Raw genomic sequence first — 19,842 nt, forward strand, 5'->3', positions numbered from 1 at the left:
TCCAGGTAAAAATCCCCCTCCTCGCCGTGAATCGAACCCAGTGCCTCCGGGTGAGAGGCAGACACGCTACCCCTACACCACGGGGCCGGCTTAATGTATTTCAACTACCGAAAATATTTAAGTTCCAATTTAGAAAATAAAAATATGTACTGGTTTTGTACTCTTAAAGTTAGACATTCGTGTATACTGAATGGATATAGTTTGCTGTAAAATATCTGCTACAGTTATCTTATGGATAGGTTTTATACAATGTTTATAAGGGGCCCAATTTTGATTCCTAAAGGCGGGCCCATCTCATATCCGTTATGCCTCTGGGCATCGATACTAAGTCTGAAAAGCTAATATAAGTTGTTCGAAACATAGGATGCATTTTCAGTCAGAAATCACAATTTCTCGTTTGATAAGGTTCCTTGAAACAGCTTTGCACTTTTCAGTTCCTCAACCTAAAAGCATGTCTGCCTACGGAGCGGCAAGTTCCACTTGTAAATCGCTACTTGCTTGAAAAAATTAACCTTCCTTGAATTATTAAAGATATAGACCTGAGACATTGAGACGTCAACGTAACTGAATTCTATCGATCGATTCTGGAGACATGAAAGTGAACAAGTATCTCTGTACAGGCCAAGAATGTTTCTGAAAGAGGGGAAGGTAAAAACTTCCACTCCCCATAGCCTCGGAAATGAGTGGTATAGAGCGTCTGCTCTGTCAACCTGACACTCGTTTCAGTTGTAGGCTGAGTGGTCCTCAGAACCTTGAGCCTCTTCTACGTCGTTCCAGGTGAACCAAGCACGCATTTACCGCCACATAAACAGTCTACTTAATAGTATTTTAGAAATCGAAATTAAATTGTTGAAAAATGATGTTGTAGAAATCACCTTGTGAATTGCAAAGTGGACGTAATGACTAAGCCGGCCCCGCCCGCGGTGTAGGGGTAGCTTGTCTGTCTATTTCTCGGAGGTCGCGCTCAGCTTGCGTGATTACAATTGAGGAGCTATCTGACGGTGAGATGATGGCCTGTCAAGAATAACGGAACCTCATAATCTGCAGGTCTTCGGGCTGAGCAGCGATCGCTTGGTAGGCCAAGGCCCTTCAACGGCTGTTGTGCCGTTGGGTTTGGTTTTGGATTTGACGTATTGACTAATTTAGTGTTGTGTGACCATGCTTCGAGTCTAATGCATGCATTACTTCAGGATGCACGTTCGTTTGGCCTTTTAGGGATAAGTCGGCATTTATGTAATGCTATCCAGTTCCTGGTGGTTATGTAACATCTTAAAGCAGCACGTTGAGCGAGTGATTTGTGGAATGCAAGTTTCTCTCTCTGTCTTTCGTTCTCGCATTGTCTTCCTTGAGGGGCTTGTCACTTTAAAGGCATAACTTTTGGATTGGACGAGAGCATTCTCCCTCTAACATACAGAAGGTTTCGGTGATACAAAGACGGGTAAGACTTAGCCCCGTTGCCTTTACAACTATAAAATATGCCTAGTGAGAAAATGGGAAACCACGGAGTAACATATTTAGGAATGTTGATGGGATTCGAACTCACCATCTTCCGAATACAGGCTCACACTTACGTGACGCGAACTTCGTGGTCATGTTGGTCAGTTAATCTGTTTTACTGCGGTGCTTGTACTGGTATGTGTATCTGTAACTAATTTGGAATATGATTCGTAATGAAGTCTGGGAATTTTGGATGAACGGTCAGCGTACTGCTGTTCGGTTCAGAGGGTCCCGAGTTCGAGTCCCGGCCAGGCCGGTGATTTTGTCATCTGGTTAATTCGTCTTGCTCAGAGACTGGGTGTTCGTTTTCGTCTCAACACACAGACTCATTTAAATACATCTCATTAGGCTGAGTAGCTCAGACATTCAAGGCTCTGGGTTTCTGAGCCCTAGTCGGTAGGTTCGATTCTTACAGCTACTTCAAAGTGCTCAAATACTCGGTAGATTTATCAGCATGCTAAAGAACTCGTACGGGGCAAAATTGAGGCACTTCGGCGTCTCGGAAAATCGTAAAGATAGTTTGTGGGACATAAAAACCAATACAATTATTATTAGTCTACTTATATTATTATCATCATCACAGTACCAATCGGCACAGAAATACGCTATAGAGAATATATCCTCTGCATAAGGTTAGCGTCAAAAAAGTTATTTGCCCGCTAATCTGGGCATAATCCGCACTTAGAGCCAAACCCAAGTAGTGAAATTCGGGTAAAAGCAGAAAGAAAAGCACGGGGCAAGCAAATTGCTCCTTCCGAGCAGGCAACCCGCACTGCTTACATTACGTCATACGACCTCGCGTCATGGTTACCTAAAATAACGTGCAGTCAACGACCGCATCCATGTAGGTGGAAGACGGCTGGATTAAAACAATTTTGTCCGCCTCCATGGTCTAGGAATTACCCTTCGAGCTTAATTTAAGTAGGCTGTATTTTCGGGAGAACGGGGCGAAATGCACTGATCCTCGTGTAACGTATATAGGGGGACAACTGAGTTAAGCTGTACGCCAAGTAAGGGGATGGTACCCAACATGTAAGCTATAACTCTTTCTTTAGTGATAGCCGAGTGCGGTTGCCACTAGCTTCTCACTATGGCGGCCACGGTTCTAAACCAGACAAGGGAAAGTAGGATTTTAAAAATTAAAAGTCAGATCGATGTGGTTCGGATTACATATAAAACTAGAGTTCCTGTTCTTATGATCATGACATCAACAGTCGCGCAAGACCAGAAGCTTGCTTTATACAAATTATAAATCCACACACATGTCAGTACAGACACCTCATTGGCATGGATTATGAGTAGCTCATTGCTCATACACCGCTGTACAACACACTATTGGGCAAGTTTTACACCCATACAGTTGCATAATGATTATTGTTTATTATTGTTTAAAATGTCCGTGAAATTATATGAGTCTTGTGACCAAGAAGTCTGTGTCTTCTACATCATCAAAACAATCCAAATATTAATTTGTATCGGATTACACAATGTGTTCCGCATGCTGTAATTTTAATAGCAGACCAGTTTGATGCTGGAAATACCATGACCTGCTGGCTTCTCTTAAGGCAGGACTGCGATGATTACACTCTTCACGGGTTAGGCCACCCTCATCGTATTTGACCGGATGTAATCGCTAACCTTTCCGTAAGAACGTACTTTGATTGACTTACATTTAACATTAGTGCACGGTATTTTACTGTATCTAATGCAGTCTCCACAAATTTGTATAGGATAAGAAGAACATCTCCCTACAGACCATGAAGGCCCATGGAGGAGTAGAATGTAAAGACTTCCATTACTCGTAACATCTGCACCAAGCGGGGTACAGTGGTTATCGCTATGTCAGGCCACCTTTGACTCCAAGGATTAACTTGGTAGGTACTCATTTTTGTTGCGGGCTGAATGTACCTCAGGGTGATGTGCGGATTCACAAGAGGAGATGTCATTTCTAAATTTTTAGACTCCCTGATGGTGAATCGAACCCATCCCCTACCAAGTGAACCTTGACTAGGCGGCCCCTTTGTTAGGATATACGTTCTTGTATTTTCACGGACATGAATATGACACGTTGCTGATATCTACAGAGATATGGTTTAAAATATTCTAGAAATGTTACGGTTTTTCGAACTCTCGGAACTAATTTATGCCTAAGCAAGGTTTTGCAAATACCTCAAAAAGAAACAATTAAATCAGAATTACATGGTTCAATTCATTTGTATCTTATTTTCTAAATTTCTTTTAATCCTAAATTAGTTTCGACATATTGTTTAATCTTATTCTATCACATATTTAGGGTGGAAGGGGCGAACTGCGGATTTGGGCCTGTTTTACGGCCGGATGCCCTTGCTGACGACAGCACCATGTGGAGCGATGTAATCACTATTGTGTGTTTCAGTGTAGTGTATTGTGTTGTTTGAATATGAATAGGGAAGTGTTGGAACGAAGAAGAACACCCAGTCCCCAAGCCAGAAGAATTAATCAGACGCGATTAAAATTCCCGACCCGGCCGGGAATCGAACACGGGACCCTCTGAACCGAAGGCCGCAACTCTGAACATTCATCCAAGGAGTCGGACAAATAACTTTAGACAAAATGAACATAGATTAGATGAGTTTAAAGAAAGGCTTACATTTGCATCTGAACTAACTGCGATGGCCAGTATTCGTCTGATACTATTTGATTGTTTGTGCTAGTGAGTGAATTCAGAGGGAGTTTAAGATGAAGTGCAGAAGAAACATTTTCTCGTACATGTAATTCAAGTGTATTCCCGCGACTTTGAAGGTGATGTCAAGATTCTCGATTGCAAGCTTTGTCCCATGGAAATATATACCATCAGCATTTTCCGTGCTTTCCCCTTTTCATACCAGGAAAATTCTGGGACTGTACCATAATTAAGGCCAGGGCCGCTTCCTTCCAATTTCTAGCCCTTTCCTATCCCTTCGTCGCCATAAGACTGACCTGTGTCGGTATGACAGATGTTATATTGTAGTGTACACCATCAGTTGAGGATAGTCGATCACCTCGTCGTTTATTCCGTTTATTGTTAGGTCGCCCAATTTATTAATCGATTAAAAGCTTCATGTAGTTGCCCATTGCTTTGGTATAAGTTATTACAACCATATCATCGACATATATTTCACCTGATCGATATTTACAGCTTCTACTACATCGCGTGTGACGATATTAAACAGCAAAGGGATTATTTGATCACCCCGCAGGACTCACACCGTCTGATCATCATGATATTATCACTTTCTGTTATGTAGTTCGCATTCCAATAGTCTGACAATATAAGATTGTACTCCAGTGCCTTTTAACTTAGCCAGTAGATTTGTTCTATTTATGGAACCGAATGTTTTTTTGAAGTTAATAAATACTTCATGCAGCTTCCTCTTCGACATTCTTAGTGTTTCCTCGATATCCTCAAAAATACATTTCGCTGCTTGCATAGTAGATCTTACTGCTCTAAAACCTAATTGCTTATCCTGGATAAACAGTTGTCTTTCCATCATCAATCAACTCTTGTGGAGTACACATTCCAACGCAATACCCCGGTAGGAATTTGGGTCACTTGTATCTCCCCCATGTATTGATGACTTTGAGCGTTGCTTCCGTCCAACGATATGGGACAGTTCTCTGCAGGAGACACTGATTCATGAGGTCCGTTATCACCTCCTTTGAAATTGGTCAAGCAGCCTTCAAATGCTCATTAAACACCTCATTCGGCCTCAGGATTTCCTTTCCTTACTCTGATGTACTATATTTACCACTTCTTCAATTGTGAAGAAAGATATGTTAAGTGGGTAGTTAGATGTGCTAGTTACCATATGTCTGGTCTCTTTGACTTGGAGAACAGAAATGAAATAACTCTCGTAGATGTCCAATGTTAGTTCTCTCGTGAACTTCGGTTGTCTTGATTTTAATATCGTGAAAGGTGACTTTTCAGCTATTCTACTATTTTTCTTTCTCCTTCTGATGGCATTTATCTTTCAATTCTTTTATTATGCTTTCTTATCGTCTTCACAACTCTGCATATTCCTGTAATATTTAGTTAGTTTGTATATGCTGTGCGATAAGCAATGCTGTTAAAGCTTCTTTCACCGGGCGAGTTGGCCGTACGGTTAGGAGCGCGCGGCTGTGAGCTTGCATCCGGGAGATAGTGGGTTCGAATCCCACTGTCGGCAGCCCTGAAGATGGTTTTCCGTGGTTTCCCATTTTTACACCAGAAAAATACTGGGGCTGTGCCTTAATTAAGGCCATGGCCGCTCCCTTCCAACTCCTAGGCCTTTCCTATCCCATCGTCGCCATAAGACCTATCTGTGTCGGTGCGAAGTAAAGCCCCTAGCAAAAAAAAAGATTCTTTCCTTGCATTGAAACATTCAGAGTTAAACCAACTATTGCGATGAGCGACATTCCGCACTTAAACCAGCTTTCTCCAAAAAAAACAGCGCTTAAACTCTGCAGGATTAAGATCATACCAGCTGTGACTTAAGGTCTAAGTTTGATATGGGATCACCTCACCTTGAGAGACGTGAAAAAATCGAAAATGTGCAGGAAAATATTTAAAGAGACGAGAGAGTCTTTCTTTATGAACATTTGAGATCCATGATAATGTTACCATCTAATTCACAAAGCGAAGTACTATTGCGAGAGATACAAGGGAAAAAGAAATTCATTTGGTTGCAGTTCTGTTCTCTTGAACGGACACAGACAAGACTTGAATTATCACGCATTACAGTGTTCAAAGAGGAAGTTATCAATGTGATTCACTTAGTTTATGGATGTTTCATGCTTTAGATTTGATGGTTATTTTAATATTACATTTCTTTCTGTTATATGTATTGTCGATGGCTATAATAAATATAAATAAATTAGATGAAGTGAGGAAGAAAATTGGAACCCATTTCTGGGATACCTAACGAAAGACAAAATGTTATTGGTATTGTTTTTACTTTCAGAAGATTGGTATTCGTGGATAATGGGTCCATATGCTTGGTGTGCTTGAAGTTTATCTGATAATCCATGCCAATGAGGTACGGTATCTGTGCTGGCATGCGTGCGGATTTATAATTTGTATAAAACAAGCTTGTGGTGTTCATATCGTGATCATAAGAACAGGAACTCTGCTTTTGTATGGAATCCCAACCACATCGATCTCACTTTTAATTCTAAAAATCCTGCTTACACGTGTCTGGTTTAGAACGGTGACTGCTGTGAAACGCTAGTGTAAATGCCACTCCACGTTACAGTTTGGGCTCTGGTTATAAAGGAAGAGGCTCTGGTTTACATGTTGGGTACCATCCCGATACTCGCTTGGATTTGACGTGGGGAAACCATGTTAAGCCGTGTGTAGAGTAGTCCAGAGAAGGAGTTTAGACAATTTGTCCCTCTAAATTACGTTACACGAAGATCACTGTATTTCGTCCTATTCTCTCGAAATATTCTTAAATTAAGTTCGAAAGGTAATTCCTAGACCATGGAAACGGACGAAATTATTTAAATCCACCCACCACCCACCTACGTGATCAGTGTGTGTTCTTTGAGATCACTCACAACTATCCCATCACTTGGGGAACAGTGGAGTGATAATGAGAGGCACCGAGCGAGTTGGCCGTGAGCTTGCATCCGGGAGACAGTGGGTTCAAACCCCACTGTCGGCAGCCTTGAAGATGGTTTCCTATGTGATTTCCCATTTTCACACCAGGCAAATGCTTGGGCTGTATCTTAGTTAAGGACACGGCTGCTTCCTTTCCTATCCCTTTCCTATCCTATCGTTGCCATAAGACCTATCTGTGTCGATGAGACGTAAAGTAAACAAATGATGAGAGACATTTATCCTCTGACTGACACAATTAGATCACTGTAAGTAAGCTATGCCTTCCGAATATGGAAGACATTATTTGAGAATTTGTAATTGATTATTGTCATTTTTCGAGTTTTAAATGGGAGAAATGTCACAACATCTTGCACAAGGTTCCATTCCAGGAACACCCGACTTTATAGCATTCCCGCTCTGAATATCCTTTATCAGTATCCTCGACTGTGGCACGAACCATAAACCTCAAACATGGTACCTGTAGATTCTCTCTCTTCCGCAGTGACTTGCCAAGCAAGTTATTTTAGAGGGTAGAAACTAACAAGAAGATGGGCGCGTCACCTTGACTGAAAGAGAAAACAGCTAAGATTCTGAACGAAAAGAGCACAAGTCACACTACCTTAGTAAAGAGTTGACTTTTAAAGAGAGGCCTCTTATGTTACGGGTATATATTGCACGTAGGATGACAAGAGGCCTTATATCATTTTGAATAGGGGAATATCATTTGGCGCTCAGCCAGATATGGAGGCAGTCGGAAAAAGAATGTGCTCAAACTTTGATTATTTGTATGATAATATATAGTGTGGGTCTGCTTATATGGGAATCCTATGGCCTTTTCAGCGATACCCACCATCTGGAAATATCTCTGAACGAAGACAGTGGACATCTGCATCATTGAACTTTCACATTTCATTCTTCGGTACCAGGCGAGTTGGCCGTGCGGTTAGGGGCGCGCAGCTGTGAGCTTGCATCCGGGAGACAGTGGGTTCAAACCCCACTGACGGCAGCCCTGAAGATGGTTTTCCGTGGTTTCCCATTTTCACACAAGGCTGGTGCTGTACCTTAAATAAGGCCACGGCCGCTTCCTTACCACTCCTAGCCCTTTCCTATCCCATCGTCACCGTAAGACCTACCTGTGTCGTTGCGACATAAAGTAAAACTGTAAAAAAAGGGAAGGAAAAAGAAAAGTGAATTTGTCAAGAAATGAAAGAATGTTTTTACATACTCTGTTTTACTACTGTCCACATGGGCCTACGACTTGTAAATAATCATAATGTCAGTTGTTCAGAGCCTCCGTGGCTCAGACGGAAGCGCCGTCCTCTCACCGCTGGGTTCCGCGATTCAATTCCCGGTCACTCCATGTGAGATTTGTGCTGGACAAATCGGAGGCGGGGCAGGTTTTTCTCCGGGTATTCCAGTTTTCCCTGTCATCTTTCTTCCAGCCACACTCTCCATTTCATTTGTCATTCATTAATCATTGCCCCAGAGGAGTGCGACAGTCTTCGGCGCGATTCCTATCCTTGCCGCTAGATGGGGGCTTCATTCATACCATTCCTGACCCGGTCGAATGACTGGAAACAGGCTGTGGATTTTCATTTTCATTTGTTCAGTCAGAAAATGTCAGTTGATTGTGCAAGGATGCAATTGCCCAAACTTCAGCGTAGGAGAGTGAGTACTTAACTACACTAGCAGTCGGTCAAAATATAAAATAGAGAAGATAATTTTCCCATTAGATTTCAATATTTTTTCAGAATAATAAAAGGCTATCCAAAAATAAGTACGGATTGTATAGGCCTACTTGATACACTCGTACTAAAATTACAATAACAATTCCCTCATTGGGAATCATAATAGAATATTATTATCGTGAAACAATTCACCATTGTGAGGTTTGCGTTCTATAATGTAGCTCTTCCTTTTTCTGTCTAGAATTCAATATAAGTCGTTGATATTACGTGTGCTATGTAGTCTGTTTTCCTAACATAAAACTTCACCTTAAATTTCGATTTCAGATCAAAACATTGCTTGTTAACGTGGAGAGATAACATAAGAACTTTTCTTTTGTAACTTCTGCGTTGGTTAATAAATCACGTAACAAAACGCGTCTTAGTAAAATTTAAAAGATGAATAATTAATTATTCTTAAATGTGCAAAAAAGTCAGGAAGACGGCTGTCTGTATGATTTATGCACGAAATTTCACGAGTTTCATTCCTTTTCACAAAACTTCATTCATTTACAACCGAAGTACTAAGTGCTAGCGCCTATTCAACTGTAAAAAGTGCATAAGCGCAGTAAAGAGAACGTTTAATAGTCGACCTTCAAGAACTCCCACACGACGTGAACTTTGAGAATTCTATTTAAAATCATTGTATTGTTACGTGAAACTGAACCCAAGAATGAGATGGTTTGGACATGTATAAAAAAAAAAAAATGTCTACTCCGTATAGGCCACGAAGGTTCTTGGATGGGTGGAGAGTAACCTCGACACTTTGTAGAGTAGAGTGGATAGCTTTACGCCCGGCCGCCTTTGCTTCAAGGAATTACCCTGTTACTCATTTTTGGTGTAGGCTGAGTGAACGTCAGGGCCATGTGCACCTCCGCAAGTGGAAATCTATTTTCTTAAATTTTTCGACTTCCTGACCGGGAATCGAACGCACGTCCTTCCGGGTGAACCGAACACGCTTTTACTGCCTCGGTCAGGCAGCTCCTGGCCATGTAGAAAGAAGGTCGAAATATTATGTGAAAGTTCTGGGAAGGAAGGGATTGCTTGACCTATTCTATGGTGGAGATATAACATTGCAGATCTGAGACAAAGTGATTGGACGAGAGAAGAAGCCCGAAATAGGGAGGAGGGGTAGAAAATAGTACGGGAAGAAAATACCGACCGCACATAGAGGTGGACTACAATTTGCTGTGCTGAGCGGCTCAGACGGTTGAGGCACTGACCTTCTGACCCCAACTTGGCAGATTCGATCCTGGCTCAGTCCGCTGGTGTTTGAAGATGCTCAAATACGTCAGCCTCGTGAGGGTAGATTTACTGGCACGTAAAATAACTTCTGCGGGACTAAATTCCGGTACCTTGGTGTCTCCGAAAAGCGTAAGAATAGTTGGTGGGACATAAAGCCAGTTACCTTATTATTGGAATACGATTTCATGAAAAGGACAGCATTATTCAAGTGGGAACTTCTTCTGAAGTTATTTCCTTCCACACATTACAATGATTTACTTGTATTTTGGATTTCGTGGATTGTAAGCAATAAATTAGTGTAATGAAATGTTTGAACCTTTGAAACAAACAACATTATTGTTAACTAAATAGAGTGATCAAATGTTGCCATACAGCTTGATTCTACCCAAATTATTATGAGAAGTTCAGCGTATGCCAAAAATGAGCACCAGATTAAAGCCCGGGAGCAAAGGTGGGCAGGCGTAGAGCTAACCACTCTACCCCACCAACTACCGAGTTTACGGATGGTGGAAGCCTTCATGGCCTGTATGGAGAGGACAGAAGAAGCAACTATGAAAAGTACATTGCAGTACTAAATTCACAGTGTTTCTTTTTCTGTCTTAATGATAGCTAATATTTGGAAACGATTGATCAGAAACGAACTTAAATCAATTTCTAAGAATACTTGTAAGATAAATGAATCGATTACCTACTCATCATCATCATCATGATCATCATGATCATCACAATCATCAATAATCAATAATAATACTTTAAAACATAGAAGACTGAACTTAATATGTCAGTTTATACTGTCAAGTTCTGAATGAAAGTTGCTGTCTTTTTCATGTATTGAAGTCTCCGTCTCGAAATTCCACGATGCTTTAATAATTCTTCAAAATATAACACAGTGATTTTAAATATTTAAACAAAGACTCTTAGTTATGTGTTTCAGAAGTATATCCAAGATGATTTGACGATAGGTTGATGATAAGGTTTCAAGGAGCCCTGGTTAGAGTTTTAAATTTGAAAGGATTGATTGTGTTCCACTCGGGGACAAATACAGTAATTGATATTGTTGGAGAACTTCACAGAAATTGTTGATGTTGAAGGTCTCCCGGACTATAGAATTATTTCTGAACACTATCTGAGTTGTAAGTTCCCAAAATCCTATTTGAAGGTTTAAATGAATCTTCTTTGCCAAGTATTGCGATCTGTTTAGAAGTAGCTGTTAAATTGAACAAATTCAACGGTACACAGTTTCCTATAATATATACCTTCAAAACACACAATAAATATATTAAATACTTGATGCACTGTGACTTACCTTTGCGGGTGTCGAGAAGATATTTGGAAATCCTTCCACGGTGGGGCCGCTCATGTTTATATAGTATGTAGAAGGGTGCCGCCTACTTGGCCAGGGCTCCGCATTGGCTGCGCTGAAAGCAAGAGTGAGGGGAACGAGAAAACCGCACACAGTCGCGTTGACCTTAGGTGCTCATCCTCTCCTCCTCCTAACCTTGAGTACTAACTGTACTTTCACTCTTCTTCAGTCAATGTCAATTGGTCTTCTTTTTACGGCGATTCGTCTTCATTGTTGTTAGAGGCCCAGACTTCCCGAAAGGCCCTTGTCAAGTGCAAGTCTTGTTGCTTGCCCAACACTTCCTGAGGAACTGGGTCAAGCCTCAGTGCATCCAGTGTCCTCACACAGGCCTGACTCCAGCAACACTTGTGGTGTCTTGTGCTGTACCATCGAGTCTACTTTTGCTACTACCCAGTGAAATTCCAAAATAAGTTTTAAGATACATTAATTGTCTTATAGTAAGTTTTAACTAACGAATTAATTGGTTAATAGTCCGACTCGTTGGCTGAACGGTCAGCGTACTGGCCTTCGGTTCAGAGGGTCCCGGGTTCGATTCCCGGCCGGGTCGGGGATTTTAACCTTAATTGGTTAATTCCAATGACACGGGGGCTGGGTGTATGTGTTGTATTCATCATCATTTCATCCTCATCACGACGCGCAGGTCGCCTACGGGAGTCAAATAGAAAGACCTGCACCTGGCGAGCCGAACCCGTCCTGGGATATCCCGGCACTAAAAGCCATACGACATTTCATTTCATTGGTTAATATATTAGTAAGTCATCAGCCCCGCTTGTTTTTAAAAGAGGTGATTTCGAGAAATTGTTTCTTACCTTCATAGAAGGCACTCGAAATCTTTGTAGCCAAACGCAGGAAGAATATTCTTTTCAACTTCACTGAATAGTTACTGTTTTATTACTTTATTGAGAGAAATCGCGAAAACTGTGGAAATAATTGGACGGACGAAAAACCTATAACATTCTTGTCTTATTGTTTTTATTAGAGATATCGTGGTATTTAATCTCATGCATGTGAATCCTCTTTGCTAACTTTTGACAAAAGGCAGGTTCGCTGTTTTACGCAACTGATGGTATGTACATAGTTTTACATATAATCCGAATCACACGGACCAGCATCATGATTCGAACCACGGCTCCCTTTTTGAGAAGTTAGTGACAATGCCACTCGTCTATCACCTCCTCACTTTGACAACTTCTTTTTATTTTTGGTTTTTGTACGCAGTAATGATGCCATTGGTTTTAAGGCCCACTAAAGACATTTACGTCTTCCGCTACGGCGTTTGTGTACTCGTGTGTATATGTATAATTAATAATAATAATAATAATAATAATAATAATAATAATAATAATAATAATGTCGTGTGATGATTGCTAGTCTGCTGCAGCCATTTTAAGACACACCTCGTTGAGGAAGGAAGGCATGGACCGTATATGAGACATGTGTGTTATTGTTGGGGTGGAAAGTGTTGTGTGTGGTGTATAAGTTGCATGGATGTTGGATACAGCACAAATAGGCTACCCAGGCTCCGAGCCAAGAGAAGCCAGTTTTGATTAAAATCCTGAACCTGACCGAGACTCGAGCCCGGTGTGCTCTCAACTGAAGGCCTCTTCGCAGACTGTTCCCTGGTCCCGAGTTGCTGCAGGTATATTCAGACACAGCCCACAATAGATGTGAGCTACATGCATTTTTTAACGACACGTAAGCACTCCTTACAATCTTAAATTTCTTGCAGTACTGGGGATCGAACCAAGGTCTTCGAGGACGGCAGCTAATAACGCCAACCGTTACAACCGGAGTGGACATTGGGAATGGTGATCCTGAACGTTGAAGATGGTACCAACGCAAAATCTTTACAAAGAGTACATGGATAGCCGCCAAACTCTGTGTATTTCTGAAATGTCACATTGAACTTTCATTCACTAGAACAGCTGTTGGACATAATGAAGTCCATGGTGTTGATTCTTGATAATTCCCGGCTGAATGGCTCAGGCCTTCTGATCCTAACTTGGCAGGTTCGATCCTGGCTCAGTCCGGTGGTATTTGAAGGTGCTCAAAAATGTCAGCCTCGTATCGGTAGATTTATTGACCCGTATAAAACCCCTGCGGGACTAAATTCCGGCACCTCGTCGTCTCCGAAAGTCGTAAAAGTAGTTAGTGGGACGTAAAGCAAATCACATTATTATTATTATTATTATTATTATTATTATTATTATTATTATTATTATTATTATTATTATTATTATTATTAATGATATCAGTGTGAGATCTACAAGAAGTCGTAACAGGTTTGTGTACAGTCCAGAGAATTCAAATCTAGGCTGCATTCCATTTGGATCATTTAGCCTTTTTCTTCACTTCATGACTGTACATCCTCAATTCAATGATCCAGCTATCATGTCAAATCTGCCTGCCTACTCTCTTCAACTGTAACAACAACAAAGGAGAACTTGGCAAACTATAGACCAATAGTGAATTTAGAGTGAAGTGGAAACCATCGTCTTGAATAACGACGGCTCGGCAACGACCACTGGTTTTGATCAGTATACTTGTTATATTTACAGTAGAACTTCGGACTAGGTATGGGTAGGACACTGGATTGTTCGGATAATCAAACTCAGAAGACACAGAATTAACACAATTTAATGTTTTTTTCTAAAATGAAGTTACCATTTAAATGCAGTACCGTATAGACAGATAGTAATAGAAGTGACACTGTGTCTCAATGCTTGAAGTAACCACTGATTTTGCGTTTTTTGAACGTAGACCTCTGTTTTGTAGTGGCGAGGTCTCGAATTATATTTAGCAGAAGAAATTGAGTAGAGCAACATTCAGGTTATCTTTCATACTCCATCATCGGCACCTGCAAGGCAACAAACTCTTCTGCGACCCGCATTATCGTCATCATCACCTCCGTAACATCCGACGTTTCTTGAACACATTTTATAATTTCATCTTCATTTAAAGTTTGAAATCCTGGGTCTCCATCACTTTGCAGCTACTCACTTGAATCTTCTTCACCAGTCTTCAAATCCTGAGATTGACTGGAACAAGCCTATAAATCAATTACTCTGTTGCTTTTCGAAGCAATTTTCAGGCATTGGCTTTACGTCGGACTAACTACTTTTACGATTTTCAGAGACGCCGAGGTGCCGGAATTTAGTACCGGAGGAGTTCTTTTACATGCCAGTAAACCTACCGACACGAGACTGAGCACCTTCAAATACCACCGGACTGAGCCAGGATCGAACCTGTCAAGTTGGGGTCAGAAGGCCAGAGTCTCAACCGTCTGAGCCACTCAGCCCGGCAGAAGTAAGAAGCAGCATACGTATGGGAAACGAAGCTTTCGGAAAATTGAGTGTGGTGTCGTACGGAGCTGAAACATGGACATTAGCAAGGAAGGAAAGAAAGAAACAAAGTATTTGGAAAGTTTTGAAATATGGTTGTGGAGAAGAATGGAGGAAGTCAAGTGGACAGATAAAGTGAGAAATGATGAAGTGCTAAGAAGAGTACGAGAGAAGACTACTGATGAAAACGTTAAGGACCGAGCTCGATAGCTGCAGTCGCTTAAGTGCGGCCAGTATCTAGTATTCGGGAGATAGTGGGTTCGAACCCCACTGTCAGCAGCCCTGAAGATGGTTTTCCGTGGTTTCCCATTTTCACACCAGGCAAATGCTGGGGCTGTACATTAATTAAGGCCACGGCCGCTTCCTCCTAGCCCTTTCCTGTCCCATCGTCGCCATAAGACCTATCTGTGTCGGTGCGACGTAAAAGCAATAGCAAAAAAAAAAAAAAAAACCGTTAAGGAAGAGAATAATATCCTGATAGGGTCAGATACTACGCAGAAATTGTCAACAGAGGGCGATGGATGGAAAAATATATGGAAGACGAAGAGGAAGAAAAAGGTTTAGAATGTTAAAAGTTGTCAAGCCAGGTAGAAACTATGAAGAACTGAAACAAAATGCTCACGACAGAAAATCATGGAGGATGCCCAGTTGATACCTGTCTAAAGACAGATTAACATAATAATAATAATAATAATAATAATAATAATAATAATAATAATAATAATAATAATAATAATAATAATAATAATAATAATAATAATAATAATAATAATAATAATAATGGCGTATGGCCTCCGGAGAGGCCTGGTGCAGGTCCTTTTCTAGTGGACGGCCCATGAGTCAGACGAATCAATAAATTAATGTTAAGATCCCCGACCCGGCCGGGAATCGAACCCCTACGGACCAAAGGCCAGAACGTGGACAGTTTAGCCAAGGTGCCGGATGATGTCTCGTAACCTGTATTACAGAAATGTGCGCAATCTGTCGGTCGTTGTTCTTCCGTTCTCGAGATAGAGTGTTCGATTTCACCTGAGATCGGTGGCGTGTCAGGGTGTTTAAATGCAACACACTGTTTCCTTAACTTCCCATTTCTTTCTTTCTTTCTTTCTTTCTTTTTTTTTCTTTCTTTCTTTCTTTCGTAGTCCGTTTACCGTCCACGGTTGTTTCTTTCCCTCGAACTCAGAAAGGGATCCCACCTCCACTGCCTCAAGGAACAGGTCAACACTGAAAGGCTTTGAAGGACTGTCATACTTAACGTCAAATATCTGAAGAATTTACACCACAGCAACCCTCATATATGGCCCTTATAGCGATGATAATAACAACCGACGCGCATATAAGCCATTGACAATCAATCAATCAATCAATCAATCAATCAATCAATCAATCAATCAATCAATCAATCAATCAATCAATCCATCAATCAATCAATCGCCCTCGTGCCAGGAAAATTAACCAGTGATGGTTAAAATTCCCGACCCTGCCGGGAATCGAACCCGGGACCCCTGTGACTAAAGGCGAGGACGCTAACCATTTAGCCATGGAGACGGACAATCACCACTGATCTGCATTTGGGGCAGTCGCCCAGGTGGCAGGCTCCCTATCTGTTGTTTTCCTAAACTTTTTAAAAAATAATTGCATATAATTTGGTAATGTATTGAACATCTCCCTCGTTACGTTATTCCAATCCCTAACTCCTCTTTCTATAAACAAATATTTGCCTCAATTTGTCCTCTTGAATTCCAGCTTTATCTTCATATTGTGATCTTTCCTACTTTTGAAAACACCACTCAAACGTATTCGTCTATTAATGTCATTCCTCGCCATCTCTCCACTGATAGCTCGAAACATACCACTTAGTCGAGCAGCTCGTCTCCTTTCCCCCAGGTCTTCCAAGCTCAAACTTTGCAACATTTTCATAACTCTACTCTTTTGTCGGAATTCACCCAAAACAAATAGAGCTGCTTTTCTTTGGACTATTTCCAGTTCTTGAATCAAGTAATCCTGGTGAGGGTCCCATACACTGGAACCATACTCTACTTGGGATCTTACCAGAGACTTATATGCGCTCTCTTTTGTATCCTTAAAACCGCTAAATACCCTCATAACCATGTGCAGAGATCTGTACCCTTTATTTACAATACCGTATACGTTATTACCCCAACGAAGATATATTCTTATATCAACAACTAGGAACTTACAGCGATCCCCATAAGGAACTTTCACCCCATCAATGCAGTAATTAAAACTGAGAGGACTTTTCCTATTAGTGAAACTCACAACCTGACTTATCATCATCCTTCCTAGTCCTAACGCCCACCTTCCCCAGTCTTCGCCGTACTGAGTGTGTCGGTGCGAGGAAAAAGAAACCTAAAGTAAATCTTCTTATCGAGAGTGTTCGGAACATCGCATTCTACAGAAAATGCAATTAGGCGCGTTTCATTACGTAATTGAATCGACAGCTTCAATCTTGTGTTAGTCTACTTGTAGGTACATTTGTACACCCTATTTTAAAATGTGACTAACTTTACTCAGAACGACGACTTGTCCATTGTTGGTGGTCTACTTCCACAATGAAACAATGGATTGCAAGGTTAGCTGACGCAACTTGATGGCGATATTGAGCCTAGGACAGTAATAGGGTCAAAACAAATCGGAAAACTATTTCTACAAGCCTGTTGATACCGTAATCATAGCTATGGGATATCCTGATTTTATGTCAATTCCGAATCATACGAATTCTCACCGCGCTCACTTTGGTTTGGAGACAGTGAGTCTAACTCCATCGTCCCGACTCATTATCAGGGGCTGTTGCTTAGGGAAGTTCACGAGAATAAGAATTAATCCAGAACTCTCATCTTGAAGATCGCTTGTCTAAGGCGGATGCAGACCTCATTTGGCTCGGGCATTCTTGTGTTGGCTAACAAAAGAGTCTTTTACACATGTTTAATATTCATCTGAAGGCAACGAAAACATTGCAATGTGTCTTCTGTATGCAGTAGTGAATGCCCCCGAGTACCGTACATTTCAACATAGAAGTCCGTGAAACACGTTTCTTAGTCTCTTGAAAACAATGAAGTTGTGTACATTTACGGAATAATAAGGGGCTGCTGTCACTGTTTCTTGTGATGGGCTGGGAGCGAGCGCAGTCGAATTGCATGTAAGATCCGTGTTGGTCAGAAAGGTAAACATTGAACTGTATGCAGGATCAGGAGGAGGTCAGAAGTCTAAACACTTAACTGTATGCAGGATCAGGAGGAAGTCAGAAGTGTAAAAACAGAACTGTATGAAGGATCGGGAGGAAGTCAGAAAAGTGAACATTGAACTGTGTTCAGGATCAGGAGGATGTCAGAAGTGTAAAAACAGAACTGTATGCAGGATCAGGAGGAGGTCAGAAAAGTAAACATTGAACTGTATGCAGGATCAGCAGGAGGTCAGAAAAGTAAACGATGACTTTGGCTGATGCAGCTCTTGTAAGGTAGAATCTTTGACATGGGTGGGAAGCATCTGTCGTTCATGAGAAACTGCTTGTTTTTAGTGGAGGACAGTGTTGTGTGTGTTGAATGAGCAGAAAGAATGGAGGAATCACAACAAGTTCCCGAGCCAAGTAAGATTAAAATCTCTCAATCCGGCGAGGAATAGAACCCGGGGCCCTGCTAACGGAAGACCTGTAGTTTAAGGATTAAGCCAAGGAGGCGTACTTCGACTTACAAAATACTTTAGTGGTATTAAGGTAAAGTGGCCCTGTTACAGGGCACTTTGCAAGCGCGTGTGAAAGTAAATGACCAGTGTTATAACAGAGTCAATGTTAACCGTTTGTATGAAAGAATCAATGAATAAACAGGCAAATATTAGACAAGATTCCGAAACTGAAGGCTGCTGAAAAATTCTTGTGCGAGACCTGCAAAAATCCTTTATGTTGTACTATCAAACGGAGATATTCAGGTATTCCATAACAGGTACTATAGACATATATAAAATTCGTATTGACGTGCAAGAGTCTGTGGCTGTCAGTCGGAACTCTGAAAAATCGGGAGAAAAATGTTGCACGATTTTTCATTCTTTATACTTGTTATACCCGTGAATGTGATGGACCACAACTAGGATACCTAATAGCAAACCTTGGCGAGCAACTCAGCCATTTCCCCGCCTGCCTGTCATGTCTTAAGCTCGAAGGCTGTTTGGATTCTCAAATAGCACGAGCGAATATAGCTGTAGGATAACAGATGCTGCCGCTGTGAGGTAGTTTGCCATTGTTTGTCTCACTAGACTCCGGGTTTTTAGGTTAGAATGCAAGTTAATTTCGTTATTAGGAAGTGTCGTCTAGCTCGTTCCTCCGTAGTGTAGCAAGAGTAACATCAATTCTAGGGGTTCTGATGGACCCTACCCCTATCGTTTATGCAAGCCTCATACCATAGGCGTTGTGTAGGGTAGACTATACTATGAGCAGCGAGACTGACACTTACTCTGGCCTGTGCCAATACTGTGTCCATGAAGAAATAGCAATGAGCAGATATTCATCCCCGAATGCAATATATAAACACCAATGGCAACTAGAAGTCACTAACTGTGCGTGATCGATCGAGCGGCTGTGCGGTTTGGGTCACGTAGTTTGCGTTCTGGAGATAGTGGGTTCCAATTTCACTGCTGGCAGCCCTGAAGATGGTTTTCCGTGGTTTTTCACTTTCACACCAGACAAATCCTAGGGCTGTACCTTAATTAAGGCTACGATCGCTTCCATCACACTGCTAGCCCTTTCATATTTGATCGTCGTTGTCAGGGGCTTAACAAGGGGAGGGGAGGTTACTGGGGGTTAGAAACCCCATATGTAGTTTTTACATCCGAAATTAAACGAAAGTGACAATAAACAAGTGTCAGACTTCTTGTTCCTAGAAAGTTGGATTTTAGAACTATTCACTTTGACCGTACTGTCCTTGTTCTGTATTTTACTCCAAGATTGTGCAGTGTACTGCAGTCTGAATATCAACATAATTCACTTGTTGGTGTCTTTATAATGACACACATGCACAAGTTCTATCAACATTCCGTAACTAATACCGCCCCTATTGATCGATC

The 19,842-nt window shown here is 41.3% G+C and overlaps 1 protein-coding gene across 1 annotated transcript in view; it reads right to left on the bottom strand.

Annotated features, from left to right (window-relative positions):
- The window catches only part of slf (C-type lectin domain-containing protein slf), a 47,098-nt gene extending 35,636 nt beyond the window's left edge, over positions 1-11,462 (bottom strand). Inside the window, exon 1 of the mRNA XM_067150970.2 lies at positions 11,369-11,462. Within this exon, the coding sequence (XP_067007071.1) occupies positions 11,369-11,422 (54 nt within the window). The 5' untranslated portion in view covers positions 11,423-11,462. The remainder of the gene's footprint in view (positions 1-11,368) is intronic.
- Between the last annotated feature and the right edge of the window lie 8,380 nt (positions 11,463-19,842).

The sequence above is a fragment of the Anabrus simplex genome, chromosome 7, assembly GCF_040414725.1.
Source record: "Anabrus simplex isolate iqAnaSimp1 chromosome 7, ASM4041472v1, whole genome shotgun sequence".
Classification (NCBI taxonomy): Eukaryota; Metazoa; Arthropoda; class Insecta; order Orthoptera; family Tettigoniidae; genus Anabrus; species Anabrus simplex.